We start from the raw sequence: 14,320 nt of genomic DNA on the forward strand, positions 1-14,320 counted from the left end.
AAAAATTTGACTTCTTGGTTTGAGGCTGAATAGATAGCATTGCCATTCACCAAGGTAAGGGACATTTTTGGAGGGGTATTGGCATGAGGATTATGATTTTCATTTTGACATGAATTGAGGAAGCTTTGGAACTCCAAAGAGAGATGTCTTAAGAAAGTTTGTTATGAAAGCCTAGCCTATAGATGTCAGTTTGAGAATCACTGGCATAAGGACTATCTAAGGAGAGAGTATGGAGTGAGAAGAAGAGAGTCTAGAACTGGACTCTGGGATCTCAGACCTTAAGGAACTTCACCATTTAATGGCTAGATAGAAGAGAAGTCAGTATTTACTGCATATTTTCATGTGTTCATTTATCTGACAATTTATTAACCCCTTAACTATAAGTACTGGGTAGACAAGTAAATAAGATCCAATTCCACGTCTTATGCAGAACATGGGCTAGTAAATTGGCAATTTTAGTATAGTGTAGGGGTCTTATGAATCCCAATGAGGCAGGATTGTGGTGAGAGCCTGTGTGTGTGTGTGTGTGTGTGTGTGTGTGTGTGTGTGTGTGTGTGTGTGTTTGGGGGTGGGGGGATCATTATTAGATTGCCACTGAGGTCCGGGTATCAAAATATATTAAGAACAATTAATTTGGTGTGATAAGTACTAGCAAGTGCTGGGAAGGGGAGGGTAAAGGAACATTTGGAAAGGAGTATAATGTGCTATGGAAACACAAAGATAGAATGACCAAAAAGAAGTGGCAGCAGTGGTATAACAGGTCATGTAAAGCAAGAAGGCATGGACTGAGATGTGGAGGTGGGTAGGTAGGTGAAACAAAGATTTCCAGCAAAGAGATCAGCTTGTATAAAATCTCAAAAGCCAGATCATGAGGAGTTTAAGAACTGTGAAAGTATCTCTTCTAACTTTAAATTGAAAATTAATTTTTGAAAAATTGAAATATACTAAATCAAGGAAAAATTTAGTCAGAAAAAGTGGATTCATGATATTTTATTAAAAGATGCAATTCTGCAATAAGGATTTTCAGGTTTGTTACCTGAAATGTGTTTTACACGAAGACCCTAAAACAGGATCATCACTAAATTAAGGTTAATAATAAAGAACTTCGTTGTTAAAGTAAAATTTTTTAAAGGAATTTTGATCAATTTAAAGAACTTACATTAGATAATTATATACAAATTTAGAACTGGAAGGGACCCTATATATATTGTAGACTTTTTCTTTTAAATGTTATTTTTAGGCAAATTAGGGATGATTATAGAAAAGTATAAATACAATTGTAATAATTCATATTTTGGTATGTTTTCTTCTAAGTGTTTTTTGCTAATCGTACTAACGTTTGGAAAAGTATGTTTTGAATCAAGATGATATCAGGGAAAGAGAGAATCTGTAACTAACTGAGTTTGGGAAATTGTTCATTAAACAAATTAGATAGTTTTATCTCAGGATTTTTCAGAGGCTTTAATGTCATTGTGTTTTGTGAATCTCCAAATCAGAGATATAGTATGTATAACTTGTATTAGAACCTCTTTTTCCAGAAGTATTCATTCTGTCAGTACTTATTGACCATCTACTGTGTGCCAGACTCTAATGTTTTAAATTATCCTATCAGAGGATGACAATATGGCTCCATGTTGTCTCCATGACAGGAGTGTATTATGCTAAAAAGTAAAGTAAGTTCTTTTTAATTGGCTTCAGCTTAGAAGGATGACTATTAGTTAAATTTTTAGAAGTACCATTCATGGTCTTCTGCAGTTAGAGTATAACAGATACTGCAAGATGGAATGAAATGATTTAACTCCTTACCTCCCTCCCACCCCAAAATCAATCTTATCATAAGGACTTCATACTAAAATTACCATTACTAAATGAACTCGAGTGGCAGTTCTCAAACTTCTGGGCCTCAGAACCCCATTACATTAATAAAAATTATTAAAGTTCCTTTATGTGGATTATAATCTCATTTATGATTTAAATATTAAAACAAATTTAAAAATATTTAAATGAGAAATTCATTTCATGTTAATATAAATAATTTACATAATTTAAAAACAAATTTGCGAGAATGGCATTGTTTTACATTTTTGGGAATGTTGAATGTCTGGTTTAAGAGATGGATTCTTATATCTGTTACTGCATTCATGCTTGTAACATCATGTGTGGTGTGGCCCCTGGAAAAAACCACATACAATGAGAAAATGAGAGTGAAAAGCAAATAATGTTTTAGTATTTGTAATTTTTGCCTGAGAAACCCCCAGGGGTTCCCAGAACACACTTCGAGAACAGCTGAACTAGAGTATTTAGGTACTACAGTGAGAAATTTTTAGTAACTTGATAACCTAAATATAAAATGATAAAAGTGTACTTTATTTTTTCTAATTTAGTTCTCTTTAGATTATTATGCAACTATTGTCTACTAAAAATACTTTCAGAATGAATAATAAAAATATTAGCATTTTATATCTTGGTTTCAAATGCTAGCATAAATTAAGCAATATTTCAAATTTGTTCCAAAGTGCTCAAACTTTTTGTAGTAAGTAGATTTATTTTATAATCAAAACATGTTTAAATTAATAGTTGGAATTTGGCTTTTCTCTCTGTAAAGCTTTTGGTAAATAAATTATGAAATTCAGTGTAGATGTTATGTCAGTTTTTTTAAAGTTTGTAATGAGAACATGAACTATCAAGTTTCTTTTACTTTCAAGGATACAAAACATTTATTTATATAGTTGGAATTTTTTTGTTTGAAGTTTTTGAAAATTAAAACATTAAATTGAAACATTACCATTTTAGGTTATAATGCTATATATTTTTTCATTGTTTGGTATTTGCATTGACTAGCATCTGTTAGTTTATAACTAGTTATATTTAGGTTACATTAATTCTTTAGTATTTTTCCTCCATGGATTAAATGATGGTTGGGTTAGCTATTCTGTTCTCTGAATCAAGTGGTTTCACATAATAAACATGAACTTTTCTCCCAAATAAAATGAAACGTTGGCTAACCAGAACAAATTACTGTATTTTTTTAAAGTATAGCTTACTTAGTGTAAATATTAAATCACTTTATTTAGCAAATACTTTATATGTCTCTCATATAACAGGTGAAGTATTACAGACACTTAGCACCTGATCACTTGCTGCAAATATGTCATCGACTAGGACCTCTTCTTGAACAAGAAATTCCACAAAGTGTTCCTGGAGTACAAACTTTATTAGGAGCTGGAAGGCAGTCCTTGCTACGCACAAATAAAAGTATGAAAAATTTCTAATAGGATTTAGACATTCTTTTTCTTTTTGTCTTTGTGTCCTATCTCTGTATCCATAAAAACATGTGTGTTTAATAGGCTGCAAGCACGTTGTATGGAAAGGATCTGCTTTGGCTGCATTGCATTGTGGAAGACCACCTGAGTCGCCAATTAACTATGGTAGTCCACCCAGCATTGGTGAGTTGTTTAAGTTCATTACAAAGTTGATATCCTCTTGGTAAAGAGCTTTTGAAAATGTTTTTTTTTTTTTAGTTACAGTGATATCAGAGAATTTTATATTATGTACATTAGCATTCAAAGAGAAAAGCTGTTATATTTTTTTCTTATATCACTGATCTTAATAATGAAGTCATAATAAAGCATAATTATAGATTGTATATATTGTACCTAATGCAGGCTATTTAGTTTATTAGTATTTTATTTTTACAAAAAATTGTTTACTAATATTTATATTAGGTTGGTTTAATGGGTGATTGTATCATAATATAGATTAGTTATAATGGTGGGAAAGAAATAGTTTGGTTATTTTTTTATAAAGCATAGTGCATTTTTTTGCCTTTAAAATTTCAAAGAAGGAAAACTAATGCATTCCTTTTGAAATGTCTCCTGGATTCATCCTTTTTCCTTTCCAGGCCCTTGTCTTACTTGATTACTACATATTCTCTAAAGCAGTCTTCTTGCTTCTCATATCTTCTCCCTCTTTCCCTTCTAGGTTATGCTGTGTAACAGTGTGATATTAATCTTATTTAAGTTTACCTTTGCTATATTACACTTCTTATCAAGGTGGTATAAAGAGGTTAAGATTTTAATGATGTTGTACTTCCTCTGCCACCAAGTCTAAACTTCTGAATTTCAGGACCTTCATATTTTAATCATAGCCTCTCTTCCCACTCCCAACCCCCCTCTCTACCCAGGAATGTTATTCTCCCTCTTTCTTTCATCTATCCACATCCTACTTCTTTCTTTTCTGGATACTTATACTAATCATTAATTAATATTAGAGTTTTGGATAACTTTTGCTTACGTTTATATTGTATATCTTTTTCCATTGTTTTACTTTTAACCTTTTTGTATCCTTTTATTTTCCATCTCTCTTTAAAATAACATAGAAGTGTCTTTTAAAAATTACAATATGACAGTCTTTGTGTTTTATCTGGGACATTTTGTCTTTTATATTTAATTATTGATATATTTGGATTTAGATCTATTGCTACTTGGAAAGTTGCTCTCTCTGGTTGCTTTTAAGATTTTCTTGTTAGTTTTCTGCAGTTTGATTGTAACATATTTTGATATCCTTTTAACTTTATCTTGTTTGAGATTTATTAGGCTTCTTGAACTATAATGTCTTTTATTGGCATTGGAAGATTCTCAGCTATTATCTTTTAATATATTGTCTCCACTCCATACTCTCTCCTTTCCTATGGAACTCCAGTTAAACACATGATAGACTTTTTTTATTTTTTTAGCAAGGCAACCCTTGATTGACCTCACAGATTGCAAGGACCTTGTCAGCTTATTTATTTATTTATTTTTTTACGTCTCCAGCACCTGGTCTTCCTAGGTAGTCTCCCATCCCGACCCTGCTTAGCTTCCGAGATCAGACGGGATCGGGCTTGTTCAGGGTGGCATGACCATAGACTGATGGTAGAATTTTTTACTTTATCTTGTTACTCTTTCTTTTATGATTTACATCTTTTTGTCTCTGTGATGCATTCTGGATTGTTTTTTCGGACCTTTTTTCCAAAGGTATCCTATGCGATATTTGTATGGTGGGTAATCATGGGAGATCTTTTTTTTTTTTTTTTTTTTTAAATTAAATATATGATTGCCCTGGTTAAATATTGGTTTCAATATATAATCTAACTATAATGAACAACTATTAAAACAACAAAGGATTTGAGATATTAGAGTGTATTTGCACTTTGAAAATTATACTAGGAGAAGGAATAATTCTCTTGAGAGAAAGATGAGATAAAATATAGACGCTTCTCTTGTAGGAGAAAGTTTGTTATCTCTTTGGAAGACTGCAGACCTATGTGATAAAGGGAATATATTATGTTGTTCTTTCAGTACATTGTCAGGCAGTTCCGTGGCAGACAATGAAAGTACAAGAATGATTGATAGTAAATAACTTTCCTCTTAACATTTGCTATGTGAGTAATTACTGTGTGCCAGGCAGTACTCTAAGCATTTTTCATATATTTTTATCTTTAAAATTTTAAACAGCCCAGCCCATAGGAGGAACTTATTGTTTTACAGAGAAGGAAACTGAGGCATAGAAAGATTTGGTGGTTTGACTAAGGTTACACATTTAGTGAGTCATGAATTGAGATTGACTCCATTATGCTACGCCTTATTCTCAATAAGCTAAGCTTTCCAATAGTAACCCTCAGCTACTTAAGAAAGTTGGTATTAGTTATATGGCCAGATCAGTAAATATTGCTGACATGGATATTGGGAATGTAAAGGTGGCAGAAATATCCTGAGTTTTGTGTTATAACAGAGAAATGCAAGTAGTATATTTAGGTAACAGAATTAATTACCAAGCAGATAATTGTATCTTTCTGAAAGACTTTATTTCATTTTTAGGGTTTAAGATAAATTATTTTTCTTTTATATTTATATTTTCAGGAGAATATTCGTTCTGTACTAGAACACTAATTTTACTTTTTTTCTTTTTGCATTTACAATATTTTTGAAATCACAGAAGAGAACCTAATAAAAATAACTACTTATTATCATTTAGTGTCATGTCTCGTTAGCCTCAGTGACAGCCTTGAATGTCTTATTTTGCTAGAAAATTATGAATAGGATGGTAATGGAAAGAAAAATTCATCAGATTTTTTGCCATAGTAGTTTGCCTGCATAGTAATAGTGTATCATTTCAAGTTATCACAGTATGAGTGATCAGAATTTTTTTTTTAATATGCACTTTATAGTACTGACATGTCTTTTGTTGATTCCTCTTTGCCATTTTTGTTGATTCCTCTTTGCCATTTTCTATCTGGATTTTCTTTGCTCTTTCCTTGGTCAATGTAGTATTACCAAGTATCAGTGGAAATAAAATAAAAATATTAACATTTTAGCTTTTCTTAAAACACAGATTTAAATACATATCCAAACATTTAAAGTTTGATTCACTGACAATACAGGGTTTTTTTTTTAATAAACTTTTAATTTTGGAGTAAGAAATTATTTGCCAAAAAGTTGCACAGATAGTTCAAAGAGCTATATACCCCTTATGCAGTGTTCCCTAAGGTTATCATCTGGTACATTTCTCAAAGCTACTAAACCAACACTGGTACATTATTATTTACTAAGCACTAGACCTTATTCATATCCCACCAAATTTTTCCATTAATTACATTTTCTTGTTCCAGAATTTTCAGCCACAGCCACATTTCAGGCCTTGGTGCTTCTTATTTGGAGCTCTACATCATTCATTCACTTATCAAGTAAATATTCACTCAATATCAATATCAAGTAAATATTGAGTCCCTACATTATATCTGGCACTGGGCTAGGATATATGTATTGTTTTGGAGTTGCAGGATAAATAAGAACATGGCCTCTGCTCTTCTACAACTTATAGGCTACCTGATTCTCTGCCTCCAGTCTTATTCCTTTACCCCAGGCTTTGGCTCCATCGTGGTTTCTAAACTTGGCACTTTTTACATTTTGGGCCAGATAATTATTGGTTGGTTGTAGATGGCCATCCTGTGCATATTTATCAGCATCCCTGCCTATACCCAGTAAATGTTAGTAGCAAACCAGTTGTCCCCATACCTCCCCCCAGTTGTGACAACCAAACATGTCTCCATACATTCCCACATATTCCTGGTACAGAATTGCTTCTAGTTAAGAAACACTGCTCTAAATGTTCCAAAATGCAAATGTGATCATATCATCCCTCCTAATGACTTTGAATAGCCTGAACCCTATAATGTGGCTCACAAAACTGACTTTTCCCTGTGTTTCTTGTCTTTTCCTAATCTATACTTTGTGCTGTAGCTTTGTACAACTTGGCAGTTCTTAGAATCAAACTCTTTCATCCCTTTGTCTATGCACATGTTTTATTTCTCTGCAATCTCTCTCGATAAATAGATAAGGATAAATAGAACATTTATCTATTTATCCTTTAAAACTTAAATGTTACTGGGCAGAATTAAGTGCTCGTATTTATCACAAGTATAGCTTTTATCATAGAGTTGTGGCTTTTTATTTATCTTTGTTTTTTTCTATTATACTTTGAAGTACTAGAAAATAGAGATTATGTCTTATTACTATTTATAGACCCAATTCCTCAGCATTGATAAATATTAAACGAAGAGGTAGTAGATAATTGATGTAGTTGAGGAACTGGAGTGGGTCAAGAAAAGTTCAAAAGTGGGTAGGGGTTAAAAATAGAATAGATAGTTGGAAGAAGAGAGATTTGGCCCAAGGAAAGCTTTGAGGTAAGGAAAGAAACCAGAAATTGGTTTTTAGGAAATTAAGGTTTATTAATGAACTGGGTTATCAGTTCATTACACTTGGAATATTAGAACACCTATACAATTTAAGATGCAACTCTTGAGTTTATTTCAGTGCTTTCTTATCCTGTTTTATTTTATAGTCTGCTTATAAATCCTGACTACTTTATACCTCCTTGATGTAAATTATGAAAATTGACTGGAATTCATTCTCAGGACAGGGGAAACAAAGAGATCAGCTGCTTTCTAGCCCTCTAAAACTCTCTTTAATAATGTTTTTAGAAACGAAAACAAGTAGGAAAACCCCAGATTCCACCAATCTGTTGTCAGTAGCTTCTACCTAAGTTTCTGTGGAGGACATATTGAATGTGTACTTGGCATAGCAGCACTTACTTTCAAAAGTATTATAGAATCTTTGGTATTGTCCTTTCTCCAACCTCCTTACCCACATCATGACTGTTTTCAGATATAATTTACTCAGTATTTGCCTACTGTAATAAACTATTTCAATAATAAATGATGTGGGTTGGCGGAGACCAGGAAAGAAGATACTTAGGTACATTAAAGCTGTTTTTAAAATTAAATTTGGAGATTCGTTTAATGCATTTTTATCTTGTGAAAAAGGTTGTAATATATTAAATCAATCTTTCACTAATTACCTTGTTTTTATTTATCTTTTTTATATTTACCATATTAGTGAAGTAAACTTTTTCTCTAGGTTTTTCATATTATTTTGTTGTTTTGCCTAGGTACTTCCATATTTTGTTTTACTTGTTGCTTCTGCAACCAGGTTTCAGTCTTGGTGGGTATTGGGGAATCTGATTCTTAAAAATGTGTCAGTGTAAGGAAACTGCTTTGCCTTGAAAAATAGTTTTACTGCACAAACATCCAGTTAATGCTAAGAAACCTGTACATTAAAAGAAGACTCCAGATCTCTTTTACCTTTATTGGTTTTCTATGAGAAAACTAGTTTGAACAAAGGGCAACAAGGATTTACTTAAAATTAGGTCATAAATCTTGACTTTGTTTTAGTGTAGATGTGTGTCCTTAGGTAAATCATTTAATTTTTCAGCCCCAAAACTTCAGCTATAAAATGGGGATATTACCTGCCAAATCTGGTTATTTGGAGGCTTAAATTAGGTAGCAAAGTGAGGCAGGCACAAATGCCCTTCCTATAATTATCATTAAATGCGTTTTTTTGCTAATCTTGAGTATTTTTTTGAAGTTTCTTTTCCCTTCTAATTTCCACTTATATTTTGCCATATTTCCAATACTGTACTTGACTTATTCTGCCTTGGTAATTTCTTAACATACCTGGCACTGGGCTAGGATCTTGAGTTTCAGGGTTAATTTTGCCTCATGTGACTATATTTCTGACATACTTAGAAATATATATTATTATAAATCTACAAGATTTAACATATAATTTAACATGTGACATTATTTGATAAATTGTAAGATTATAATAATAATCTGTAGTTTCTTTCTGTTCATTTTTTTCCCTAGTATTCTCTATTCAGTTTTGTAATTTTTCTGCCTTCTACTCAGTACATACATTATCCTTAGTTAAGTGTCCACTCATGAGTTATTTAAATAACAATTTTCGCCTATTATTTTCTCACCTATTAACCATTTCTTCTTTCAGAACTCATTTTCTATCATTTTATTCCTCTGCTTTTCTAGTCTCTAACAGTTTTATGATTTGTGTTGTTGTTTAATCATTTCTGACTTAGCTATATTTGTTTTTTTATTCTTGGTTTTGTTTTTAATCTAGCCCTTGAATGATAAGAATTTACATACCTTTGTTTTTTTTTGCCGTTACTATTACGGCCTGGAGAAGAGAGATTATATTTTATTGCAACTCTCTTCTCTATATCCTCTTGGCCCTGCTACTTCTTTTATTGCCCCGTAAGAACAGGTAGCTGTGGGAGACTTCTAAGATATATTTGCATTTTTTATTTTTGGGGGAAATAAAGCTAATGTTCATTATGCCAAAGTACAAAGTATATAAAATAGACATTATTTATATTTTTTCTTTTGCTTAAATTTCTTTTCAAATTATGATTGACCATAAAAGGAGAGACACTTTGAAGAGTGACAGTTTTCTTAGGTGAGTTTAAATTGTTGTTCTTGTAGCTGCATTGTTTTCTTTTTTAAATAATAAGATGAAATTTGCTTTGAGGTATCCCCCATCTACTCCAACCATGTGATGTGTCTTGCAGGCAATTCCAGTAGAAATTAGGAATAACTAGGTATTTTCTCTTTTATTTTGTGTCACATATTTTTCCAGATTTATTATTGGGTTTGATGTTGAATTTCATATCTGTGTAAGTGAAGCAAATTATCATATTTTCTTCACAAAGTTTCTGACTTTGTATTTTGAATTTCTTCAGAGAATCTTTAAAGTTAGGGGTTGAATATCTTCCTAGACATCTTGAAATTGAGAAGTCAATGAACAGGCTGAGTAGATGTTTATATAAACAGAGCAGCAATTAGTTTAGCTCCTTAAGGAAGTTGTAGAGGAAAATGATTTCCCACAAAAGTCTTTAAAAAATGAAAAGAAAAACTAGTAAGTTTTTTTATAACTTATGAGGATTTGATTGTTTAAGGATAGTCAATATAGATGTTGTTATACAGTGCCTTTGAGTTTATAAAACATTTTGTTTCATTTTTTCATAACTCTGCAGGATACCCCCACTTTATTAATGAGGAAACTGAAACTTAACAGAGGTAGTAATTAAAACTCAGTTATATCCCTAGTTATTTTGTCTCTAATCTTACGCGTTTAACTTTATATCACATTTATATAGCACCTTTTTTGCCTTCTCTGTGAAATTCTTTATGCATTAGTCTTATACCACCTGTATTCCATTTATAGGCATACCTCGGACATATTGCAGATTTGATTCCAGATCACTGCAATAAAGCAAGCATCATGCTAAAGCGAGTCATAATCTTTTTGCTAGCAGAGGGTCTCTCCATCAATTTGTAAAAAATGCAATATCCATGAAGCTCAATAATGCAGAACACAATAAAATAAGGTACACCTGTGTCGATTTGGGTATAGGAGCCTTTTGCCTCAGAATTTGAACTCTAGAAACAATAAAACATGATACTTTTTTCAAGTTTATATCTTGCCAGATAAATACTTAAATTTGAGAGAAAATACTGTTTCTTGAGAAAGCTTTAAGAATCTTTTTGTCAAATCAATTAATATTTTCCTAAAATGAAGTTTTGTTTTTTGAACCCTGTTATTTCTTTTTTGTAGAGTCAGCTTTTGCTTTTAGTTATATCTCTTCTGGTTTATTTTCATTGTATTCAACAGATAACACTGCAATTACTCCCACTTCTTTTTCCCTAAAAGCCTTCGACTTTTGTCCTTAAGAAATAGATCAGAATTCCTGACCATACCTTAGAAAACATTTTGTAGTTTGCCCTCTACCTTTTTAATCTCTTTTATTGACACTTGCCCCTCCATACTAGCCATACCCAACTTCCTTATGTTGCTTAAATGCTTACCAGTGTTCTTACCAGCCTCAGACCATTGCACATGCTCTTCCCTCAACCAAGAATATCTTTGGCTTTTAATTTTTCAGCCAACATTCTTTGGCTTTTAATTTTTCAGCCAAAAATGGCTGAACCTTTTCAGTTTAAATGTCAATATTTCAGAGAAGTCTACGGTGACTCTCTGATACCCTCCCCCCATATGTTTAGGACCTTCTGCTATATATTTCAGGATTTCCTTATACCTTTTATTTGATGACAGTTAAATTGTTATAAGTCCTTGTTTCATGTCTGTATTCCTTGCTAGACTGCAGTCTCCAAGAGGGTAAGTACTGTCTTCTCTTTTTCTGTTACGTCCCGTAGCTCATACTTGGCCCAAATAGATGCTCTGTATATGTTTGTTGACTCAAAATTGAACGACTAAAATATTTGACATAAAACAAAACTTTTAACTTTTTAAAAAATAAATTATTATTAAAAAAGCTATAAAAAAACTCTTTAAAATATTTAAAACTGGAAATATACTATTGCTTTATTTTCTGTTTGAAGTAGTATCAGAGTTGTTTACAGGAAAGAAAAGAGGAAGAATAATACCATCAAGTAATTGTACAGCCCTAGTAATTGTAATGTGTGTTTTTTTGTTTTGTTTTTAGTGCTTGTATTTGGGTCATGATATTTTTTGCTTAACTCTTTGAATCATCATAAGTTTATGTATTTTATTTCAGTTAGTATTTGTGTTCTCCTTTTCAGATGTTATTCATGTTTGTAGTATCTGCTAAATCTTAAAAATATGGTGTCTTTCAAATAGGAGGTACAACCAAACATCAAAATTGAGATTTGTAGAGATTTGGGGAATAGCTACTGTGCATACTAATTATGTTGGTTACAGTAGTTAAATAAAGAGAGACCATCTCATGGGCGTTGTGTTGCCCAGGTGATTATTTCCTTTTACTCTTCTATTCTCTCTTATCTTCCCCCTCTTTTTGTAGACAAAAAGCTGACTACAGGATTATTTTTTTAATGTTACAACCCCCTCCTGTTTTAACTAAAGTTGGGACTTTTGTTCATTATAGTTCCTTTTATAGTGATTTATTTGACCTGTTCCTGTGTTGGTCAGTTAGTTATTGGTGCAGGTAATATAGAGACCAGATGGTGCTGTAGAAATAAACTAACCTGTGTTGAATTATTTCCAAGATTATCTCTGGCTCTCAAATAAATAATGACTACTTGGTTGTGAAGTCCTACTCATAACTATATTAGTAACTTCAGAAAAATTATTGTGGCAAGCTTTTCAACTGTGGCTCTAGTGAATTAAATGTTATGTGATTCCTTCCCAAATAGAATTGAGCCCGTGTGTGTTCGATGTATGAGAAACAAAATTGATGGCCTTTTCTATTATTTTACGGCTTTCAAATCAAACCAGATGTGAAGTTTTGTAGCATATCATTTAATCCATTGTCAAATAGACAATAGTTTTTCTCTGTATTATAGTATACATTCAAATACTTTAATATACTTAATTGTTAGAGTTTCCTTTATAATTAAATTAACCTAAATTTCTTGCATTTTTATCCTTGGGCCTATTTTTCTTAGTCTTTGATTTTAAGTTAATCTCTTTAGACAATTTAGATTTTCCATATAACTCTTGAGTTCCTTTTGGTAAATTGAGCTATACTTTACTTAATTAAAAAATTAATCTGAACGAATATATGCTCAATGGAGAAAACTTGGAAAACAGAGAACAGCTCAAAAATAAGTCTGTCTCACTGGTTATCTGCGCTTAATACTTTGGCGTATTTCCTTTCAGTCTTTTTTTCCCTAATATATGTCTACCTAGCCAGCATGGTAAGAGTGCGCTCTTTGGAATCAGACTGTCTGAATTCAAACCTGGGCTTCACCTCTGGGAAAGTTACATTTTGTCCTTCAATTTTCTTATTGGTAAGGAATATTCCCTTATTGGGGATAATAGTAGTACCTACCTTAAAAGATGGGTGAGGATTAAATGAGAATATATGTAAAGTAACTTGAATAGTGTCTGGCATGTAGTAAAGTGCTCAATAATTAACCTTTTTTTTTCCAAACTTGCCACATGTGTTCTATAGCCCTTTTTCTCCCCACATTGTGTATTAGATTGTATTTTGACATTTACACACATTGTTAATTACAGTAGTAAGCCTTTTTCTAATATTAGATTCTTGAAGTCTCCTGCAAGAACCTCTTTCTAGTACTGAGCCCTGGTCACTTTTCTCTTCATGGCCATCTTCTCAAGGTGTTTGGCTCCTGGTATACCATAACTTCCCTTTTTGTGACTTGTATAACTCTTTTTTTGTGACCCCCACAGTCATATCTCCTTTTCATTAGAACATTTTTGTGGTTCTTTAAAATGAATACAATTGTGTAATTTTATGCCTTATCAAATACCTTATACCACACAATATATTTGATAGAAATTCTGACATTATCACCATATATAGACAATTATTTAGATTTGGAATGAACTTGGAAGGTCATTTCTATTTAGAAATTGCCCTCTGAGTGCTTGGTCATGGATATAATATTATTTTGTTGAGAAAACTACAGTCCACCCTTCTTATCCATAGGTTCTGCATCCATGGATTCAACCAACCTCGCTGGATCAAGAATAGTGGAGGGAAAAAGAGTTACGTTGTTGCTGATGTATACTGTGTAGTTACCTATGATGGTTGCATCTTTACTGACCATGTACAGACTTTATGTCATTTACTAAACAAAACAGTATAACAACTATTTACATATCATTTATATTGTATTAGGTATTGTAAGTAATCTAGAGATGATTTAAAGTATATGAAAGGGTATGTGTAAGTTATATGCAAATACTATGCCACTTTATGTAAGGGACTTGAGTATCTGTAGGGCATCCTATAACTAATACCCTGTCTAAAGGGATAAATCAGTTTGGAATTTGTTTTCATGTGTCTTGGTTACATGTTTGTCACTATTTTTTTGTAGTTAACTCAGGTTTAGTTTTACAGGTTTTCAAACGCTTATGTCATAGTCGAGTTATTAATCCTACATTTAGAAAGCCTTTATTAACAC

The 14,320-nt window shown here is 32.1% G+C and overlaps 1 protein-coding gene across 1 annotated transcript in view; it reads left to right on the plus strand.

Annotated features, from left to right (window-relative positions):
• Nucleotides 1-14,320, plus strand: part of PHIP (PHIP subunit of CUL4-Ring ligase complex) — a 111,052-nt gene that overhangs the window by 10,959 nt on the left and 85,773 nt on the right. Inside the window, exons 5-6 of the mRNA XM_039853155.1 lie at nucleotides 3,105-3,255; nucleotides 3,348-3,446. Of these exons, the coding sequence (XP_039709089.1) occupies nucleotides 3,105-3,255; nucleotides 3,348-3,446 (250 nt within the window). The remainder of the gene's footprint in view (nucleotides 1-3,104; nucleotides 3,256-3,347; nucleotides 3,447-14,320) is intronic.

The sequence above is a fragment of the Pteropus medius genome, unplaced genomic scaffold (genome assembly GCF_902729225.1).
Source record: "Pteropus medius unplaced genomic scaffold, Ma_sr-lr_union100, whole genome shotgun sequence".
Taxonomy (NCBI): domain Eukaryota; kingdom Metazoa; phylum Chordata; class Mammalia; order Chiroptera; family Pteropodidae; genus Pteropus; species Pteropus medius.